Source organism: Camelus ferus, chromosome 32 (genome assembly GCF_009834535.1).
Source record: "Camelus ferus isolate YT-003-E chromosome 32, BCGSAC_Cfer_1.0, whole genome shotgun sequence".
Taxonomy (NCBI): Eukaryota; Metazoa; Chordata; class Mammalia; order Artiodactyla; family Camelidae; genus Camelus; species Camelus ferus.
The window spans coordinates 20,462,160-20,485,075 of NC_045727.1; the positions used below are offsets into that span (position 1 = coordinate 20,462,160).

Here is a 22,916-nt window from a genome sequence, read left to right on the forward strand (position 1 = left end):
TTTTTTCCATACCGATACCTAGTTGGTGCACCACCACTCATGTAAAAGACTGTTTCCCACATTGAGTTATTTTCGCTCTCATGTCAAAATTTAATTAACAACATGTGTGTAGGTCAACTTCAGGTCAACTTCTAGACTCTCTCCTGTGTTACTGATCATGCCAACGTTTTATTAGGGTAGTTCTATAGCAGACCTTGAACTTAGGTGGCATGGGCCCTTCAACCTTATCCTTTAAAGCAACTGCTTCGGGTCCTCCGCGTTTCCATGTACCGTCTTGACTAGCTTGTCAATTTCCCCACAAATGTCTCCAAACCGGAAGATTAGTTTGAGGAAGATAGCTCTCTTCACTATATTGAGCTTTTCTATCCGCGACCACGGTGTGTTTCTTCACTTCTAATGTGCTTATTACGTATTCTTAATCATGCATTCTTGAATGTCTTTCAGCAATGCTTTCTATTTCCACTGTATACATTTTGCTCAATTAAGTTTATCTAAGTATTTCACAGTTTTGTATCATTGTAAGTGGGACTGTATTCCTGATTTCATTTACAAATTGTTCACTGCTTGAATACAGAAATATCAATTTCTGTATATTGATCTCATAGTGAGACCTTGCCAAACTCCCTTATTAAAGTTCCAGTAGCTTATTTGCACATAAGGAACTTTTGAAGAGAAATTATTCCATCACTGAAAAGACTGTTTTCCTAATCCTAAAAGCAATATATATTCTTTGAAGAGACTTTGGAAAGAAAAGTACAAGAAAAATAGAAAAGTAAACACCAATTTTTCCAATATGCAGGTGATTATTCTATTAATCCATTAAACTATTCATCTTTTGATATATCTCCTTAGTTTTGAGCACGACAGTTTTTTTGAAGTTCATTTATTTACTTATCTGAGCTTATTCCAGATTGACAATTATTTTCATGCTGTCTCGTAACATCACAGTATCAACATTTTTCATTTTACCAAACTTTCTACTGCATAACTTTAATGTCTATAAATAACCATTCTGCTATCGTACATTTTTAACGTTGCAAATTTTGCAGTTTTGTAAGTAACGTTTCAGTGATCACGCACAGACACAGATCCCTTAGGGTGTTGATATTAGTGAATTAGTCATAGCTAACACATACAGTACTTGCTACGTGCCAGGCACAGTTTTAAATCCTTTACACATTATCTCGCTTACCGCACACAGCCCCCCTTGGAGGTGGATACTAGTGGCATCTCCACTGCGCAGCTGTGGGACCTCCAGCCGTGGGCTGTGGGAAGTGCTAAGAGGCCCAGCGGAGGGGCCGCTCTTTTCCTCCCACATACAGCCACTGCTTGTGATGACAACCGTTCATGACAGGAGGCTACTACACACGTAAATGGTGCATAAGCACTGAAGAGGCAGCGCTAACAGTGACTGAGGTGCTGGGAGACCTGGCCGACTCGCTCTACCTCAGCCGCACCGGGAAGAGTGAGTGAGCAGCCAAGGCACCTGCGGTCCTCGGTCGCACAAGTCTACCAGCGTCTCCAGATTTGTCTGGGAGAGACACAAGATCCTCGTCCTGTGGTCCCAGCATTTGTTTATCATTCAACAGTCAATCATTGAGCATCTAATATATGTATTGTTTATCAGAAAATGGCAAATAGTGATCAGTCCCCCCACACAAGATCCATTTATAGAAGGGAACAGCATTAAAACGGGTTCTCTTTCTAAATCTTTTTTGGGTCATGGATTTACCAGAGAATCTGAAGATCAGCATCTTCTCCCTTGAAGGGAGAACCTTCATACAGAGAGACTGCTTTTGCATACAGCATTAAAAGGTGTTTAATGATACTCAGAAATGAATCCATGCACCCACTGTGGGTCAGTGGTTTCCTGAGGTTGGTAAGTTCCAATGTAGGTAAAAGGGAAGACATGTGTGACTGGAAGGGAAGTGAGGGTCAGTCAGTTCTTATCAGCGATCAGGCAGGTTTAAGTTAAATGACAGACACTGGGGTGGGGGGCGGTGGGCAACAGCCTTAATGGTGAACATCACAGCTAATGAAATACAGCACTGTGTCCACATCAGGCACTGTTCTGGGCTCGTCTGCTAATGAGCACAGCCGTACGAGGCGCCCCTGACTTACAGAGGAGGGTGTCTGTGAGTCGGGCACGGAGGAGCTTGGCGGCATGCCCACGCTCACCTGGCAAGTGAAGGAGAGGTGGGGTTTCACCTCGGGGGGCCCAGCTCAGACTGAGACTGAGACTAGCCACAAAGCTTTCTTCATAAAGACAAAATACTTGCCTGGGAAGGAGTGTGGCTGTGGGCAGTGTTGTGTCCATTTTATGAGCATACTTGCTCCAAGCATTGTCCAGGTACCTGCGCCCGCTCTGAGGAGACCCTCCCTGGCATGTTCAAATATCCAGTGTTCCTTCAGGTCCCAACATCCAGAGAGTCATCGTGTTCAAACTCCCAGGGGCCTTTGGCAGCCTGCCCCAAGGAGCACAACTCTAACTATGGCCCCAAACAACTTAGAATGTACAGGAAAGTCTGCTAGCAGGTGGTTCTCAAGTTTCCTTGATGGTGGGATAGAGAAACTGGACATCCTTTTTAAATATTTATGAGGATCTTCCAATAATCATGACAGTGACACCAAGTACACTATGAAACTCACTCGTAAACCCATTATTAACAAATCAATTCTGTTCATTTATCTATGGAGAGGTTTTCAATTCCTGTCCACATGCAAATATACTTAAAATGGGTACTGCTAGTAGTAAACGTGTTCTCCCTCCTCTGCTCACATTGTAAGATGTTCCCTGCTGCTAGCCAAAATGCAGTTTACATGAGACACAGAAAGCAGACTAAACACTACAAAGTGTCCCAGGAGAGAGGGACAAGCCAGTAAAAAGCGGCACATCACGTCACTGCAGCACTGCTTTCCATCTTTCATCACTCTAACTGTATTGATTCTTTACTCTTCTCAGCAACAACTCTCACTTCCTTGTCTTTCTGAGGTAGCACTCTCACTTCTGGGGTGGAGACAAAGCTGGGTTATCTACCAACAACTCACCTAAGTAATGGCTCCTTCTCAGACCTCAGCACTGAAGGCTTGGTCAAGAATGCTCCCAGGCCAATTACTTTTGTGGGAGTTTCGAGAAAGAAAATCTGATGTACTAAAGTGAACTTTGTGTGGTTTTCCCCCTCTCCAGGACCAATTCTCCAGTGCGCAAAAGGGTAGTAACAAGACTGAAGGCAGCTTCTCTCCAGAAGGAGTTCCCCAAGACAAAACAAAGTTATTGCTGCTCAGGAAGAATTTTCCATATTTATTACATTAATACGCATTTTCTCTAATATGACTTATCTGGTATCTCATGAGGGTTGGGGTGTTAACCAGCACGGATCCACACTGATTACATGCTAGGAACTGCTCTCCAGTGTGAGCTATGTGACGCACCATAAACGGGGAGTTCTGGCTGAAGGCGATCCCACACCGGTTACACTTGTAGGCCTCTTCTCCAGCATGAACCTTCTGATGCTTAATAAGGTCATTCTTCCGAATGAAGGCTTTCCCGCACTGACCGCACTGATACGGCTTCTCTCCAGTGTGAATCCTCTGGTGCACAATGAGGGCAGAACTCTGGCTGAAGGATTTCCCACAGTCCCGGCATTTGTACGGTTTCTCCCCAGTGTGGGTTCTCTGATGTGAGAACAGGTGGGAGCTGCGACTGAAGCATTTTCCACAGTCTTTACACTCAAAGGGCTTCAGCCCGGTGTGAGTTCTGTGATGCACGACGAGGTGAGATCTCTGGCTATAAGACTTCCCACATTCACTGCACTCATAGGGCCGCACTCTAACGTGAGTCCTCTGGTGCAGGATGAGATGTGTGCTCTGCCTGAAAGATTTCCCACATTCAGGACATTCATAAGGTTTCTCTCCAGTATGAGTTCTCTGGTGTCTAATGAGCCTGGAGCTGTGAACAAAAGACTTCCCACACTGATTACAGGTGTACAGTTTGTCTCCTGTATGAGTCCTCTGGTGAGTGACAAGGTGGGAGAACCAGCTGAAGGACCTCCCACATTCTTTACACTCATACGGCTCCTCACCAGTATGAGTCTTTTGGTGTCCAGTGAGGTGAGAACTCCGGCTGAAAGATTTTCCACATTCTTTACATTCATAGGGTTTTTCTCCAGTATGAATCAGCCGGTGCCTGGTGAGATTAGAGCGCCAGCTGAAGAATTTCCCACATTCCTTACATTCGTAGGGTTTCTCTCTAAGCACACCCTTCGATATACCAAGGGATGTACCACGAGTAAGAGAGTTCTTATCAGGGCATCTGTACGATTTATCTACTGCTTGAGTTCTTGCAAACTGAATAAGGTGAATGTTTTGGCAGATGGTTCGATCACAGTCATCACTGCTGCCTGCATAGCCTTCCTGAGGACCACTGAAAACTAAACCCTGATTTACGGTTTTAGGACATGAGTCACGTTTAAGGAAATACTCTCGCAGCACTAGCTGAGCAGGAAGAGGACAGCTTGTCCCGAATTTCCCATTTCCGCCGGCTCTCTCCTGGGGAGGTGCTTTCTTCTGGGTGAATGCCACTTGCCTCAGATGTCTCTCCTGGCTGCCCTGAGACCTGTCCAAGAGACCTTCACACGTCCAGACTTGTTCCAGTGACAAGTGCCAGGGGTCATCCTTTGCCATTCCTTCCATTTTAACACCACAGGACTGTTCATCTTTAGAGATGCTCCTACTGGAAAGTGATGATTTAATTTCAACTGCAGCCTCCAAATCTGAAAGAAATGAAAAAAGCCTTGCACAACTAAAAGAAGTATTAAGGTCAGAGTAGGTAGGAGAAAAGCGTGTAAGTCATAGAGTTGCTTTCAAATATGGTTTTGTGACCTTGACAGAGTGAGAAAGGGGAGGAAGAGCCATAGACGAGACGTGCTGGGCTACGACACGCACATGACAGGAGACGGAGGGGGAGGAGCCACAGGCCTGGTCACCGCACACGAGTCAGGATGCTCAGTGCTGGGGCGGGAGACACAGAATGGACTGCCTTCCCACTTCTGAATCTGACACTCATGATAAAAGGACCTAGCATGTTTCCATGCTGCCAGGCGCCCCACCCCGACAGGAATCCTGCCAGCCTAACATTCCTAAACCACGAACGCAGCCACACAGCTACATCACCAGGAAAGCACAGGGCAATTACACACAGCAAACCTCTCAGACAGGCCAGGTGAAAGGCCGGAGGGGCAAATGCACAGACGTCGTCCAGATACAGGCTCTAACCTAAGCTTTACCACTGCTAGTGGTGAATTCAGACAAGTTGCTACAATTTCAAAGATCACTTTGCTCATCTGTCATCCAGGGACCTATGAGGTTATCCTAAGGAGCATATGAAGAGGGAGCCCATGACTGTCTGACACACACGTGGGCAAAGCAATGCCATTTACAATACTGCCACCGTCGTTCCTGTCTTCTGTGTTGACTCCTCGGCTCTGAGACATCAGGGCTTACCAAAGCCGGCAGGACTAACACAGGGCACCAGCGCAGAGCCTGGACCCAACGCACAGTCTCCTGGACTTTTTGCCCTCCTGCTCCTACGTATGCAGATGACTGCAAATTATTTCCCCTGGTTAAGAGCCTGAGTTTGCTTCTCAATGCTTTCAGCTGAAAGTTTGCTGCTGAAACCTAGGGAAAACCCCACTATTTACCCAATACCACCTCCTCCTACAGAAATGGGGCAATATTCTGCTCTTATCTGGTATATAGGTTGGACTGTGTCCCCAAAGAAGATATGTTGAAGTCCTGACCCCCAGTGTCACAGATTGTGACTTACTTGGAACAGGTATATGTGATCAGTTAAGTGGGAGCAGTACTGGGGTAGGGTGGGCCCTCATCCAGGGTGATGTGTCCTTATGAGGAGAGGAGAAGAGGGGCCACACAGACACACACGGGGAAGGCGGCCATGTGAAGACAGAGGCTGATTAGACAGACGCGTCTACAATCCAAGGACACCTGGGTCCACCAGAGCTTCAAGAAGCGAGGGAGGGCCTCTCCAGGAGGCTTGAGAGGGCACGTGGCTCTGACGACACCTTGATTTAACTTCTGACCTCCAGAACTGTGAGAAAATTAATTTGCTGACTTATGCCACCCAGTCTGTGGACCTCTGTCCCAGTGGCCATGCCTGGTGAATCATCCCTGTGCTGGGCTCCTCATTGCTCTCTCGGTACGACCCAGCCCCACCACCAGTCCTCGTTTTCATTCACAGCTTTGTCAGTTACTGGCTTCTTCCCCATCCTTTCTTTTTTTAAAAAAAAAAACTGTGATGTAAAATACATGTAACATAAAATGCACCATCTTAACCATTTTTAAGGGCACAACTGAAGTGTGGTGTATATTCACACTGTCGTGCAGCCATCAGCACCATCCCCGTAACTCATGTTCACCTTGTAAAACTAAAACTCTATACCTGTTAAACAGTGACACCCCCGCTCCCTCACCCAGCCCCTGGAAAGCACCATTATACTTCATCTTTACGATTCTGGCTACTTCAAGTACCTCCTGAAAGTGGAATCACACACTATTCGTCCTTTTGTGACTGGTTTATTTCACCCAGCAATGTCCTGAAGGTCCACCCTACACTGTAGTGTACTGCAGAACTTCCTTCCTTTTTAGGGCTAAATAATACTCCGTTATATCTACATCCAGCTCTACCTTGATGAGTTTTGATCGGACACACACCCTCCTCTCCTTCTCCTCCACTCAGTGCATCAGAATCCCATGGACAAGGTTTTCAAACCACAAATGCTGATGGAAAATTCTAAAATTAACATGTGTGATGAGGAATGGGGGCTGCATGCTGATGGACAAGTCTGAGTAAAGTGTGAGAAAATATGAATTTATTAAAGTCCTAAAAAATCTTCCATGTATTATGTAACATGGAAGAGAACTCCGGTGAGCAAGCCTCAGAATCTGCAGCTTCCATTAACCAACCCACCGTGTGAGTTTATAAAGCCATCACTCATTACCCTTCTCCTGTCGATAATGAAGTTACCATAGCTTGTAGATTCCCATAAACCCCAGGTGTTTAAGCACCTACATGGACTTTCAGTACGATCAAGCACTTCACAGTGTCCGAGAGACCTGCCCTAAGATAAAGACTTACTAGGTCACCTACAAGGCCAAATGTAAAAAAGGTCAAAAACGGTTTACGACATTTAGAAGGAGACTTAAACAAAGTGGAAGCTCCAAAAAAGAAGAAACTTGTACTTAATGAGTCAAAAGGTTTCACAGAAAAGGAAAGAGGCGAAACTCAGAGGACAACGGAGACTCTGACAGACAGAACTCCTTTACATCACACTCGAAGCCTGAGATGCAGGGACGTGCCTGATACGCATGCACGTCAGACACCAGGCGGGAGTGACTGCAGATGATTACAGTGCCTGGACTGTACTGGACCCGGGGCTGCGTCGCTAGCACCCCACCTGGGGTCACTGGCAGGTGTCCTGACTGCCTGCCCTCCCCAGGTATGATCCGGACAGCAACACCCAGCATGGTCGGGCTGAGGGGAGACTCAGAGCACCGAGCTTAGAAACAGGGGTCAGGGAAATGATGGCTCAGAGGGAACAGAGAAGCTGGAAGATGAAGGGCTGCCTTCTATTTCTTAACCAAGAAGGCTGATCTTCTCAACACAGGGATGCTGAGAAAAGAAACGATGCTAGGAATACACATAATGGTCTGCACTTTAGAGATATTAAGATTAAAATGAGTAAAAATAAGTTGGAAAAAAAAACATTAAACAAAGAGATTATAGCAAGAAGACAAGATGTTCTTGAGAGCAGTGGCTCTGGGAAGCGAGGGGAGCTAAGTCAGCAGGAACCGCTGAGCCCTTCGCAGCCCTCTTCTAACCCAGAGCAGGAGTGGTTATGGGCCCCATGGCAGGGCTTACACAAAGCAGCAGACAGAGGCTGTGGACAGGGACACAGGATGGGGAAGAGACAGGCAGCGAGGAGAGAAATAACACTATGAAAAAGGAGAGAATCTGGACGCTGGAGTTAGTGGTGATAATCGGGGAAGCAATAATGAACAGGGCTGGACATGACCAGAAAGAGAACTCCAGGAACGCAAACGCAAGGGTGATGAGACTGCAGGGAGGAGACCAGCCATGCGGACGTGGGAGGTCAGTAAACTCAGTCCTCATCTTGGGAACACGGAGAGCCGGTGACTGCCACCGCCAGTGAGTCCTGCCCCTAACAGGTAATCTGGTCTCACCTGGATGGGCCTCTGGGTGAACCCCTCTCTCCAGCAGCCACGGTTCCTCCCCCTTCTCCAACCGGAGGATCACATCTGGCTTGGGAAGCTGATGCCCTGTTCACAGTGAAAGATAAACAACTGGGTGAGGCTCTGAGCTGGACACAAAGAAGCATCTCAGATTCAACCCCGACCCCCGACCCCATCAACAGTCCTGGGGGCTCTGAGGAGTAGACAGGTAGGGGTGCAGAGGCAGCAAAGTATACATTTTTTAAAATTGAACAAACTGAAACAATTCTTTCCATAAAAGCAGGAGGCATATGAAAACCCTCTTCTATGCCCCAAAGAAATTAGGTCCCTGACCCCAAGCTCACATGCTAATGTATGCTTCAGGGTCTCCATACCTTCTGACCAAGGAGGAACCCAGTCCCTCCAGAGGTCGGTCTTACCCAGGGACACCAGGTTTCGGCAGTTCTCCAGCATCACGTCTCTGTACATGAGCTGCTGTGCTGCGTCCAGCAGCTCCCACTCCTCCCTGGTGAAGTGCACAAGGATGTCTTGGAAGGTCACCAGTGCCTACAACACAAAACAAATCTGCACTGAGCCAGATGGATTATCGCCCTTTCCCGAACACTGACAGAAAAAGATCACACAGCTAGCACTTGGGTAGGGAATGAGGACAAACCAGGACTTATTCTAAGCACAAGTAGTATTTACGCTGAATTCTGGTCGTCCTAAAAGGAGCAATATTAAGTACCTCCTGTCTAGAAACTAGTTCCGTGTTATGCTTCCGGTTTAGAAACTGTCAGAAGCACTTTGGCTTAAATCAAGTATGTTGTAAACAGCTACAGCAGGGAGACTCAGACACTGGAAGTTCATCTACACTTATGTGAAATAAAGAACCTGATTCAAGGCAGGAAAAAAAAGGAAAAAGTCTTTTTTTTTTTTCTTTGTTTTGGGGGGAGGTAATTAGGTTTTTTATTTATTCATTTTTAGAAGACGTACTGGGAATCAAACCTAGGCTCTCACACGCGGTAAGCATGCGCTCTGCCACTGGAGCCATGCCCGCTCCTCCAGAGGAACAGTCTGGAGTTCAGGCACGGCTTAATGCTTAAGAGAACAACCTAGCCATGCTTTATGACCTAAAATAATTGTCCAAAACATTCTTCCTAAACACTGGTAGGCATTAAAAATATGGAGAAAAGGGAGGGAGGGTACAGCTCAGTGGTACAACACGTGCTTAGCATGCATGAGGTCCTTCCTGGGTTCAACACCAGTACCTTCATTAACAAAAATTTTTAAATAAATTTTAAAAAAGAAGAAAAAATGGAGAAGAGATTATAATTTTAACAGTAGCAAAACAATTTGACAAAGAAACAATACAGAAGCAAGGCCTTTATTAGCCACATCACAACAACTGTTGATTACACACAGGAAAAAAAGAAAATCTGAATGACTGAGAGTGTCTCACCAAAGACCATGAAGGTCAAATGACTGCTGGAATAGTGAAGGTCTTTTGATGCTGAAAGAAAAGAACTGTCAAGCCTGAATTTCTGCATCAGGTGAAAATATCTTTCAGGAATGATGAAAAATACATTCTCAAAGATAAACTAGGAGAATCTGTTACCAGCAGACCTACTCTAAGAGATGTGCTCATGATAATTCTTCAGGCAGAAGGGAAATGATACAAGGGAGAAATTTTAAATCTCAGGAATGACAGATGAGTTAAAAAAAAAAAAAACAGTATCGGGGTAAATACAATAGATTAGTTTTCTTAATCTTAAATCCTTCAAAATATGCAGAGTGGCCAAAAGCAAAACTATGTTTTCTGGCGGGGTTTTCAATACACACAGAGGTAGTGTGTCAGGGATCGTAGGTGAGCAGCTGAGTGAGGCCCCAGGAGGGTCCCCCACCCGTCACACTGTCCCCAGGGGACCCCGCCTCCCCTGGGCTCTTCCTGTCCTGGTTGCAGTTAGTTCCTTCTGGGTAATTACATGGCTTGTCTCCAAGCCCCTCCAAACAGGCAGTCCCCAGGGAGGAACTGGCACACCAGCCCCAGGCCCGAGACAGCCGGGGATCAGAGTCTCTCAAAATGGCACCAACACTCCCAGTTCTTGCTGTGTGCTTGGTTCTTTCCTGTGGATGAAAGACTATCTCACCAGAGTCCTCAATGTTACACTTCTGTTCAACTTGTGTTTCTTTGATATGAAAGGAAATAAAACTGCAAATACAAATGAAGGAACCTAAACAGTGCTAGCTGCTGGAGGGAGTGTCTGAGACACGGCCCCTCAAGAACCCTTAACCAAAAAGGGATTCTCAGTTGGAAAACAAAAAGGAGTGAAGGCAGCTCAACTTACGTGGGACCCAGCAGTTAGCAACTTGGCCTCCATGCCCTCCTGGTTCTTGGTGATGCTTTCCTGCATGACGGGAGATGCTGAACCGGTGGCACTGGGGAAGAGGACGAGACGTGAGAGGTGCTGTGACTGGGGCTCGGTAGTCATGAGCATGAATTCCCTCATTTCCCCAGTACACACACACACTGCAGACTGTCCCAGACACACACTACAGTGCCTGAAGTCCCCAGGAGTAGGAAGAAAACAGCTCCAGAGATGGCCTTTCCTCTCTCCATCTCTAGGGTTCCATGCTGAACCACATTTGGAACTGAATGGCTCTAACATGCAACAAATCCTCTTTTTTTTTAACAAGATATTGTTTTCCCTTCTTAAATTTTTTTAAATTATTATTTATTTGAGGGGGAGAGGTAATTAGGGTTATTTATCTATGTTTAATGGAGGGACTGGGGATTGAACCCAGGACCTTGTGCATGCTAAGCATGGGCTCTGCCACAGAGCTAATCCCTCCCCTCAAGAAATCCTCTTTTTTGGGGAAAACCCAATCAAGAGACAAACCCTGACTCGATCGAACACTCTCACTTTACTGGGAAGAAAATAACTGCTTTCTCCAGCTGATGGCAGAAGGGAAGTGAGACTTGAAACACGAGAACAATGGGAAGCGCGGTCCCTGCTGAAGGTGAGGGACACGTGGGTCGTCTGCGGGGCTGAGCGCAGCCAGCAAGGAGCCCCAGAGCGAGCTGGACGTGGACGCTCCCCCAGAGACGAGAACTCCGGCTGGTAACAACTGTATCGCTGCTGGACACCTGAGCACAGACCCAGCTGCCCCAGGGCCCACACCTGCCCACAGACCTGATCTTGACAGGTGCTGCGCGGTCCACGAGGAAACGGACACGTGGCTGGCAATCTTTTAAAGATGTTCAATATTAAGAAAAAAATTACATGTTTATCGACGTAGTCACCACCACCAGAGCAGTTCACCCTCTAGGCTGGATCCACATTCTCACTGTGGAGCTATTTCCCTTCTCCCTGAGGGACTTTTCTTAACATTTCTTGTTTTCTTTTTCCAATAATCAATCTTACACTCATTACATTCTAATCATTTTTGCCTTTTAAATTTTTGGGGTTTTTTTTAAAGTTTTTTTTGGGGGGGAGGGGTAATTAGGTTTATTTATTACTTTATAATGGAGGTCCTGGGGATTGAACCCAGGACCTCGTGCATGCTAAGCACGCTCTCTACCACGGAGCTACACCCTCCCCACCAACATTTCTTGTAATGTGGGTCTGCTGGTAATAAATACCTGATCATCTCTTTTCCCTCTTTTTTTAACAGCTTTATTGAGATAAAACTCACCCACCATACAATTCCTCCAAAGTGTACCATCCAATGTTTTTGATATATTACATTATCAATCTGTAAAGTTGTGGTAAAATAAATATAACAGAATTTGCCATTTGAATCATTAAGTGTACAATTCAGTGGCATTACATACACTCGCAGTGCTGTGCAACTCTGAAACATTAAAGCAGTAACTCCCTACCCACCTCCTCAGACCCCATTACCTCTAACCCGCTTTCTGGCTTGGAACTTGCCTGTTCCAGCTATTTCATGTGAGTGGGATTGCACAGTGCTTGCCCTGTTGAGTCTGGCTTCTCTCACTCAGCATCGTGTTTGCAGCTTCACACGTGCTGCAGCCTGCAGCAGTAGCTCCCTCTCTGAGTGGCTGAATACTGCTCTGCTGCTGGACTGAACACATTTTTGTTTGTCTGTTCATCTGCTGACGAGTATACCTGGGAGTGGAATTGCTGGGCTATGTGGTAATTTTATGTTTAGTTTTTGAGCACCCAAACTATTTTCCATAGTGGCTGCATCATTCTACTTCACATCCACAACATACAAGGGCTCCAATTTCCCCACATGCTTCCCAACACCTGTTACGCCATTTAAATTATCTAGCCATCTAAATGAAGTGGCAGCTCACTGTGGCTTTTATCTGCATTTGTTTCATGTGCTGACTGGCCATTTGTCTATCTTCTTTGGAGAAATAAATGTTCAAGTCCTTTACCCATCTTCTTAAGTGGGCCATTTGTCTTTTAGTTATTCACCTGTAGTTCTTCACATATTTTGGGTATTAAACCCTTATCAGGTTTGTAACATCCAAATATTTTCTCCCATTCTGGAGGCTGTCTTGCCTCTGTTGTTGAAATATATTTTTGCTGACTACAGACTTCTAAGCACACAGGTGTTATCCCCTATAGCTTCACTCCCAGTGCTGCAAGACTCAGAAGCACTTTCCAGTCCGGCCAGTGTAACCGGCAACAACCCCCAGGTGATCGTTGGGCGCTACTCCCTCCAGCCTCCCTGCACACGTGGCTGTGTGACCGCTCCAGGGTGCCCTCTCCTCTCTGTGGATGCTGGCTGCTCTGCCCTCCCCAAAGGCTCAGCTCCGCACCCGGGACTCGGGTCTGCTCAGCCCCACCTCAGCTTCCCCTTCCCCTGCTATAACCTGGAAACCCTCTCAAGGTAATCAACAGGCAAATCAGAGGGACCACCTGGTTGGTCGTCCATCTCTCGGGGGGGGACTGCCCTTTGTTACCTGATATCCAGTGTCTTGGAACAAAACGATCGTTCATGTATTTTGTCTGTGTTTCTGTGGTTGTTGCTGTTTGGGCAACAGGGTAAATCCACTCCCTATTACTCCCTCTTGGCTAGAAGTAGAAGTCTATAAAACATGGCACTTTTACCTTGTTTAAATTTAGATTGTATTTTATTTATTATTTATTTTATTGAGGTATAGTCGGTTTACAATGTTGGGTCAATTTCTGGTGTATAGATTGTATTTTTAATTTCCACCTTTTGAATACTGGGTTTGAGTATTTTCCATGTTTATGTTTACAGTTCTTTTGTATTTTGTTTTCTTTTATACTGTTTGCCCCCCTTTTCTTCTGGACATCTTAATGATTTCCATTTCAATTCAATGTTCATTGGCAGGAACAAAAGCCCTGGGGTCTCTGCCTCCTCACCAGCACCAAGCCAGGCCTCAGCAATGACTCCTGTTGCAGAGGCAATGCTGGTCTCTCACTTGTTCCTGAAGCTCTTTATTTGCTTTGCTTCCATCCTCACCTAGTTTTCATCTATGTATCTTGTTACTTCTTGGTCTGCTCTAACGATTTAAAGTCATGATTAACTTAAATGAAGGGTTCCCTTTGTTGTCTCTTTGGTCTATCCCAGCCTCACTTCCATGGTCCGGGGGCACTTCCAGGACACAGCGCACGTCCACTAGCTTCTGTCCCACTGCTTGGCTCACGACAGGCGAAGTGTCAGGCTAGAATGAACGGAGACTCCGTCCCCTCCCCACCCCCTCTTTCCCCAACCTCAACTGCATATTTCCAACTCTGGTTAACAGCGTGGATTCTGAAGCCAGACTGCCTGGGTTCAGATCCCTGCTCCACTGCTCACGGGTCTGTTAACCTCTGACTATCTCAGTCTCTTCCTCTATCCAACTGGGACAAAACAGTGCCTACCTGTAGGGTTATAATGAGACTTGAATGAGTCAATATTTGTTAAACACTTAAGAGTGCCTGACACATGGTAAGGATTATCTGTTTGTTAATTGAAAAAATAAATGACACTGAGCGACCCAGGAATGCAAGTATCTTTCTAGACTCTTGTCCTCTGCACCCAAGTGCAGATGACAACCTGTAGGTCCCCCTCCTGAATGCTCCTCCAGTCCACCTGCTCCCCCAGGTTCCCGCTGCCAGGGCCCCGGGTCAGGCCCTCGCTGTCCTCTGCCCAGAGACCTCCTACTTACTTCTCCCACTTAGGTCTTTCTCACTTCCAACAGGAAACCGTGAAAGTTTCGCTTCTTGATTAAAATTCTGTTGGTGTCCCAGGACTTACAGGAGAATGGACCAAGTCCTTAGCATGGATCAGGACCCTTTGTGGGCAGTCCTTTTATACCTCACTAGCCCTAAATGCCCCATCAAACGACCACACTTTCCCCACCTCCTCGCTGTACCTCCTGAACTGCCTGACCTCTGCACATGTGCTCCCCCAGGCCAGGAACGCTCCTCCCTCTCGTGGTAAAATCCTCTCTACCCTGCAAGATCAAACATCACCCCTTCCTGTGTTGCTCCCTATCTCCCCGGGAAGGCTAGTGTTCCTTCCTCTTCACTCCCACAGTCCCTGATACAGGAAGCAACATGGACTAAACAAAGGACAGCAGAGAGCACAGCTAGCTGCCCAAGGGTCACATCTGCATGGGGTGAGGTCTCTGATGCCGGGCACAGCTCTGGCCTTTTAACCCTTCTCCAGAAACCTGGGTAAGGACTAGCTGTAAGTTTTAGCTGAACATACTAGATGTGGGAGTTAAGAATCACAGGTGGATGCTGTGTGTTCCTTGTGTGGGTGTTATTTAAGGAGTCAGGACCCGGAGTTAGCAGGACAGGAAGGTGGAATGAACGCATATGGCTCCTCTGTTCTCTCCTTCCTGCACCAGGTGTTACCTGAGTACTTACAGAATGCCAAGTACTAGTCTAGCGGCTGAGCATAGGGCAGCGGCTGTTAGGCCCTTTCCTCACTGGGCCCACTTTTCAATGTCAGATGAGTAAAGGCTGAAGTAACCAGGGAAGTTCAGCCTGCAAAAGAAATTACTTGAGTGAAGCAAGGGAATGGTCTTCACACACTTACAGGTCAGAGAAACGTGTGGAGATAAAAGGAAGTCAATTATAAGTCAATGTAATAAGACGCCATTAATCAGATGACATCTAGTGACAGAACAGGTTGCCCAAGAAGCCAGGAAATTTCTGGTCACTCATAGATTTTCAATAGGAGCTTATTAAAAAAAAAAAAAAAAAAGGAGGGGAAGGGGGTGGGAGAGGATAAATTGGGAGTTCGAGATTTGCACATACTAACTACTATGTATGAAACGGATAAACAACAAGTTTAAACTGTAGAGCACAGGGAACTATATTCAGTATCTTGTAGTAACTTACGGTTAAAAAGAACATGAAAACGAATATATGTTATGTTCCTATACGACTGAAGCATTGCGCTGCACACCAGAAATTGACACAGCATTGTAAACTGATTATACTTCAATAAAAATATATTTTTTTTAAAAAGCCCAAAACTATCACACAGCCTCCAGTTTCATGGACATCTAAGGTTCATTCCAATGACTCTCCTGTTTTATGATTTAAAATGCAAATAGTTTGTAATTAGTCTAATTTCCCTTAACATCCTCTTCTAGATGACTTGCTCAAAACTAAACTGGCAGGGTTTTTTTGTTTTTTGTTTTTTTATTGAAGTACAGTGAGTTACAATGTGTCAATTTCTGGTGAACAGCATAATGTCCCAGTCATGTATATACATACATAGATTCGTTTTCATGTTCTTTTTCATTGAAGGTTATTACAAGATAATGAATATAGTTCCCTGTGCTATACAGAAGACATTTTTGAAACCTATTTTTATACATAAACTGGCAGTTTTTAGCCCTGACTACACACTGGAATCGCCTCAATATTGATAAATTATTGATAGATCAGTTATTGACACATGGGTCCCACACCACCCTTCCCCACTGGGATTCTGATTTAATTTTCTGGGGAGCTGGGTCAGGCTTTAAAGAAACCTTTTTTTAAATAGCTCACTGGGTGCTCCTGATGTGCAGCCAACGTTGAGAGTGCTGGCCTCTGCCACTACGTAATCTACTTAAATTCTCAGTTTCTACCATATCTTGGGGTGATCAGATCCTTTATAATCAGTCACCAGATACACAAAGCATCTACATATGCAACTGGCCAAAACTGACTTCCCTAACGTAACAACAGGTGTTGCCACGATAGGGATGCTGGGGTGAGTTTTTGTTTTCAAGGAAACAGCAGGTAAGCTGATAACTGTCTTGAAGTTATAAACGTGGATCTTCTGTCGTTTTACTAAATCATTCCCCAGCACTTACTGGCTCTGTACCAGGCCCAGGAGACAAAACGTGAGTGAAGTATTCATCCCTGCCCTCAAGCAGCTGACCCACTGCCGTGGAGCATGAAAGACGGCATCTACCACAGCCCGGTGGTCTTGAGGCTGAGTCCAGGTAGATAAACAAGGCGGGAACCCTGTAAACAAAGGCAGGGCCCGAGACAATGTGGTGCAGGGCAGGGAGCAGCTGGAAACAGCATCGCCACCCTCAGAAACACGGACTCCTGCTTGCAGGCTGCAAGCCAGGGAATGATACTACGTTTGTGTCTTAAAAATGCCTTCTCTGCATTTGGGGTAGCCATGTGATGGACGAAAGGAAGCTATAATAGCTGCAAAGAAACCAGGTAGGAGAACACGTATCTTCTGTCGTCCTGAAGATAGGAACACAAATTAGGGCTGTGGCAGGTAGCAATCGGGAGCAGGCAGATTTTGGAAAAGACTGGTGTGTCCCAGGAATTGACTGAATGTGGATGTGAAGACAGGTTAAGGGTTAAAGACGACTCCTAGGTTTCCAGATGACTGAACGGACAATCGTGTTGGGGGAGGAGGTACTAGAGGAATGACAGTGGTTTTGAACACAGTGAGTGAGCCAGAAAAGGGACGTCCAGCAGAACATATTCAGAAGTGAGGTTAAACCAGGTGTATGATCCACTGCCCACCTTTCTGTCTGTATGTACTCAAGGTGACCAGCTATGTTCTCAAACAGGACAACGTCTTGAGATGGGGAATGGATCTTTTGCGCGGATTTTAGAGTGACTGTCCCATGAGCTGCAGGAGGAGTAGGCAGATGGGTAGAGGCGTCTGAGGGAGGCCATGTTCCCGGTGACATGTAATTCATGTCACCAACACTGTGACGTAACTTCAATAAACAGCAAAACCTGGTAAAGACAGCTAATGGCATTATCAGATGAAACCGTGGCAGTATGTCAAATCAACCAAAAATAACACAGAGCGTAAAATAAACTGTAGGACCAGGGTTAAACAGGGAGCTCAATTAACATCTAGGATGCTAACAGAGGAGAAAAAGAAGCCCACAGGGAAAGCACAGAAAGACCTGCCGGACAACAGGAAGCTGCAGAAGAGAGGTTACCAGAAGCCGGAAGAAGACAGACTTTCAAGGGATGAGGGATTCTCATGTACTGACCGGCTCGCTAGGGGCTCACTAAGGTGGGAACAGCAGACAAATTCCCTAACAGGGATTAAGAGTTTGGTGAAAAAAGAAGAGAAAGGGCAGAGGTGGAAGAAGAGGTGATGGGGTCCCAGTGGAGATTTGCGAGTCTGTAGGCTGAGAGGAAGGCAGTAACAGCGGGGTGGAAGAGGGGAGGGGGGTCAAAGCTCCAATGGAAGGGCCAAGCTTGTCGGGGAGGAAGCCAGCAAGGCCGCCTCTCCCTGTGCCTACTTCTGTCCTCACGCCTCCCCCCGACTGTCACCTTCTGCCTCCCTGCTCCACTCTGAAGGACTTCTGTTACACTGGGCCCACCCAAACGGTCCAGCAAAATCTCCGTATTAAGGTCCTTAGTCCAATCACATCTGCAAGGTTCCTTTTGCCAATGAGGTGCTACATCCAGATTCTGGTGGTTAGGCCCAGGCATCCATGCGGAGCTGTTATTCCGCCTACCACCAGGCAGAGACGGGCTGAAAGAAGCTTCAAGTTCCAGCAAGGAGGCTATGGAACTTACCATCTGAGGCACAGAGGTTCCACGCACAGCTCTGACCACATCACTGAGTCTCAGGCTTCGCAACCGTCTATATCCTGGGCCCTGACAGCCTTTCAACCTTGATCCTACTGCACTTGTCCTGTGCTCTCTGAGCCTCAGTCAAATGCCACCTTTCCCAGAAAGCCTTCCCACTGTCCCAGAGAAAGCCCTTGAGCACTCTGCCCTCACTTGCAGCATCCCAGCACTGCCTCGGATATCACTGCTTGTTTGTCCACCTCTCTACGGGATGAAGAGCCACTTGAGAACTGGGATAATCTCATTCTAAATCGTGGAGGGAGGCTAGCACAGTGCTTTGTACTTCGTATTTGTTCACTCTGGCATCTGTCGAACACAGAGTGATAATCTGTCTGTTTGCCCAGGTGTCTGCCCTCAGGTCTCCATTTGAAGACTCAGTGCTTGAGGGCCAGCACCCTCCAGGGACTGGCAAGACCTTGTCGGGGAGAGCATTTCACTCGGGCATGTGGAGTATGTGATTCTGTAAAAGAGAATGGGTCCCTTCAGATTCTGAGTAAGTTCATTGGTACTGGCATCTGTGAAGGACCAGGAATGACCAACAAAAGGGCCCAGCAGCCACAGAGGGAGAACTCTGGGGCCGGCAGAAATGGCAAAGACCTAAGAGAGACACAAAAGGCAGAGATCATGCATCTGTGAAAATTCAGCAAATGTACTCTCTCGTGTTGTACATTTCATTTAATAGAAATTTCGCGACAAGAGAAAAAGCTAAACAAATACTGAAATCTAGTTAATGGTGCACGTGCATTCTGAATTATCTAGGGAAAGCATACTGATGGCTGTGATTCACTTTGAAATGCATCCCAAAAAAAGACGGACTGATGAAGAAAGGGGCAGAGAGATACATGTTACAGCTAGTACAGCAAAACATTAATGGTAGAGTCTTGGGGGGGGGGGGTTACAAGTATTCACTGCAACTCTTTTAACTTAGCTAAATGTTCAAAACTTGGACCTTTTATAGCTAAGAATGAGATAACAGAAAGGTGTGGAAAGAGGCAAAATGATGCTCCTGGTGTTGGTTCTAAGTCAGAGGTGCTGGTGCAGCCTGCCCACCACGCCAGTGCTGACCCCGCTTCACAGCCAGAAGATCTAAGAACCCAGGCCGACAGGAGTCACGTACAAGGAGCCCCGCAGGTGGGAGCGTGTTGTAAGCAAAACAGATATTACAATATGAAACTTCTTTTTCCTTAAGATAAAAATTTTAAAAACCTCAATTTTAAACCATATGCTATTTAAGCCTTCAGTGCTTGCATTAGTGATGAAAACCAAGGAAACCTGTCATTTCTAGGAGTACTTCTCCGTTAACAGAAACATTTTTTTCATCAAATTAAAAGGAAGGGGAGCGGGTATACCTCAGAGGCAGAGCACATGCTTAGCATGCATGAGGTCCTGGGTTCCATCCCCAGTACCTCCATTAAAAGAAATAATTTAAACAAATAAATAAACCTAATTAACTCCCCCCAAAATAGAAAAAAAATTTAATTTTATAAATTGTAAAAACAAACAAACAAAAAAAAAAAACAAAGAAAAGTTTAAAAAAATTTAAAAGGAAAAGGAATGAGCCACTTCCACATTTTTAAGATGATGAATATTAAAAGTAAACAACAAAGTATATGGGGTTCTTAAAAAAGAAAATCCCAGTTATATTTTGTTAACAACTGAATTTAATCCATAAACAGAACTATTCTCATTCTTACTCATCCTTTACTCTTACTTTATGTCTCCTAGGAATGTTTTAAAGTTTTCTTATATAATTCAGGTATATTTCTAGTTAAAATTAATATTAGGTATCTTCTTCCTGTTGTGAATAGACTTTCTTTTGTGCAAACTTGTTATTGAGGACAGTTAAGCAATACGTTAACATATACCCTCTTTCCAGTCATTTTTCTAAAAACTCATTGATGTTAACTGAATCTCTTTTACAGGCTGGGAATATAGTTAATTAGTAAGATAATTTTATCATCTCTTTTACAGAAAGAATGCCTTGTGTCTATGTAAATATTGTATTGTCGTAAACAGAATTTTAAAATGTTTATATAAAATACTGCTAAGCAGACTTCATCATTTAACTTATGATATATGCCTCAAATCCCTGTCCTGTGACTGGCACATGCTAAGGGTTCAAGAAATAGGCATTGACTGCTGGTGGGAATGTAGTTTGGTTACGGAAAATGGTATAGAGATTCCTCAAAAAAACAAAAATAAACTTACCATATGATCCAGCAATCCCACTCCTGGGCATGTATCCAGAGGGAACTTTAATTCAAAAAGATACATGCACCCCTGTGTTCATAGCAGCACTATTTACAATGGCCAAGACATGGAAGCAACCTAAATGTCCATCAACAGACAACTAGATAAAGAAGATGTGGTATATTTATACAATACTATTTAGCCATAAAAGAATAAAGTAATGCCATTTGCAGCACTATGAATGGACCTAGAGATTGTCATTCTCAGTGAATTAAGCGAAAAAGAGAAAATACCATCTGACATCACTCATAAGTGAAATCTTAAAAAAAAAAAAAAAAAAAAAAAGAGGACACTAATGAACTCATCTACAAAACAGAAACAGGCTCACAGACATATAGAAGATAATCTTATGGTTACCAGTAGAAATGGGGTGGGAAGGGATAAATTTGGGAATCTGAGATTTGCAAACGTTAACCACTACATGTAAAAATAGATAAAAAACAAATTTCTTCTATATAGCACACAGAACTATATTCAATATCTTGTAATAACTTTCAATGAAAAGAATATGAAAACGAATATATGTATGTATATGCATGACCAGGACATTGTGCTGTACACCAGAAACTGACACACTGTAACTAACTACACATCAATTTAAAAAAAGAAAAAAAGGTTATAAAAAAAGAGAAATATGTGTTGAGAGGGAAGGAAAGAACAAATGAACAATTTTCAAGAAGAGGCAGAAATGTGTGCAATCCATTGCCCAGGAGGCTTTGCAAGACAGAGGGTCTATTTTAATTAAACAGGAGAGGAGTAGATTAGTTAGGTCATAGAGAAAAGGTGGTGTGGTGTTGAGGTGGTTTAAAAAGGGGCAGGGAGAAATTGTGCTATTTGTTTCTCAAGTGGATGGTTAACTTTGAACAACATCTCTAATGGGAGGAACATTTTTTAGCCAGCATTCTGGATGACAAATTTTCTTCCCTTTTACTTCCTTTTGTTTCTTTAACAGTATATTCTGTATGTGCAGTATAGACAGAACTTAAAATTTTCACCTTCTCAATATACTATGGGTGGGATCTACATAATTTTGATGTCAATTCTATCTTTAACATTCACATTTGATGTTGGATGATGTACAAATTTGATTAGCTTAGTCAATTTTATCAGTTTAATTTGATTAGTTTGCTCCAGTGTCAAGGGAAAATAAAAATGTAATAATTCTTAGCTATCTCTGAAAAATAAAACTAGATTAAACACATTTACAACTCCAGTTGATTAAATTAAAAACCCCAGCAACTGAAGATAAGAAGCTAGGAGATGGAGATGCAGGGTTTTGGTTTTTTTTTTAAAGACAACACACAAACCTGCTCGATCTTAAAACACTGAAAATACTGAAAAGACAGGCAATTTTGAGGAAAATAACTGCCAAAATAATTTCAGTAAAAGTAAAACGTTTTTGTAATGAACATTTTTATACTACAGCAAAAAACCGAAATGATCCAACCCTTTTGCCATCAAACTTATTAAAAGCCGACCTACTTCATCACTGTTTGCAGCATATAATTTCTGTGCCATCCACGAACAGAATCCGGTAGTACATATTTTTAAAAACCAGTAATAACCACATTGGATTTCTTTTAGGAACATGAGAGACTTAGTGTTAAGAAATTTCCTACTCTTAACAAAAGAGAGCAAAATTACTTTCAGCAGATGCTGGAAAGGTCATATGCAAAATTTTAAACATCCAGTCCTAGTTAGGAGGAAAAAAAAAAAAAGAGTAATAGGAGGAACCTTATTTTGCATCGCCAAGACTCTCCGGGTCAAACTCCCCACCACCGCACGGCGGGTCCTGTCGCCACCGCGACGACATGAATTCGACGAGGACCAGGACTCACTCAGGCCGGCGTGGAAGTCTCGGTGAAGAAAAACTGTCGGCGAAAAGACCGTCTACCTAGACCGACAAGGTTAACAAACTGCAGTATTGCGTCTCGCTAGGAAGCAAAGACCAAATCCAGACCTTTCGTGTGTACCTGCGATGGGCGCGGGGAGGCTCGGCAGCGGGAGGCTCTGCGGCTGGAGGCTCGGGGCGCGGGGAGGCTCTGCGGCCGGAGGCTCGGCGCCCGGGGAGGCTCGGCGGCGGGAGGCTCGGAGTGCGGGGAGGCTCGGGGCGCGGGGAGGCTCGGGGCGCGGGGAGGCTCGGCGCCCAGACCTTCGCGGGGCAGCAACACCGTCACTAGGGCAGCGCCTGCGGCGGGCGCGCCCAGAGCCGGGCCTCCAGGCCCAGGCGGGCGGGTCCGCAGGGCACACAGCGGCCGTGCCGCCTGACCCGACCCCTCAGCGCCCGCCGCGCCCCCGGCCCTCGCGCACGCGCACGCGCCGCCCCGTCCTCTCACGACCAGCCGACAAGCACGGTCGTAACGC

General features: G+C 45.3%; 1 protein-coding gene across 7 annotated transcripts; it reads right to left on the bottom strand.

Annotated features, from left to right (window-relative positions):
- Positions 1 to 1,089: 1,089 nt before the first annotated feature.
- On the bottom strand, positions 1,090 to 22,857 carry ZNF10 (zinc finger protein 10). Of its 7 annotated transcripts, XM_032472153.1 has the most exons (7): positions 22,526 to 22,857; positions 22,287 to 22,446; positions 15,108 to 15,227; positions 10,596 to 10,686; positions 8,688 to 8,814; positions 8,260 to 8,355; positions 1,090 to 4,772 (listed from the first exon to the last, which is right to left on the bottom strand). In XM_032472153.1, the coding sequence occupies exons 4-7, from the start codon at positions 10,659 to 10,661 to the stop codon at positions 3,310 to 3,312; spliced, it is 1,752 nt and encodes a 583-aa protein (XP_032328044.1). In that variant the 5' UTR covers positions 10,662 to 10,686; positions 15,108 to 15,227; positions 22,287 to 22,446; positions 22,526 to 22,857; the 3' UTR covers positions 1,090 to 3,309. The 7 variants fall into 7 exon arrangements, with proteins under 7 accessions (XP_032328044.1, XP_014406360.1, XP_014406362.1 ...); XM_014550874.2 differs by lacking the exon at positions 15,108 to 15,227; XM_014550876.2 differs by lacking the exons at positions 22,287 to 22,446; positions 22,526 to 22,857 and adding an exon at positions 17,229 to 17,447.
- Positions 22,858 to 22,916: the final 59 nt, after the last annotated feature.

Coding starts and splice junctions, on each gene's coding strand:
- ZNF10 (XM_032472150.1), bottom strand. CDS start 10,916: ATGTTAGAGCCATTCAGTTCCAAATGTGGTTCAGCATGGAACCCTAGA. Junction 8,815..10,595: donor TGCTAACTGCTGGGTCCCAC/GTAAGTTGAGCT, acceptor TTTGTGTTGTAG/GCACTGGTGACCTTCCAAGA. Junction 4,773..8,259: donor TCACCCAGAGGCCCATCCAG/GTGAGACCAGAT, acceptor CATTTCTTTCAG/ATTTGGAGGCTGCAGTTGAA.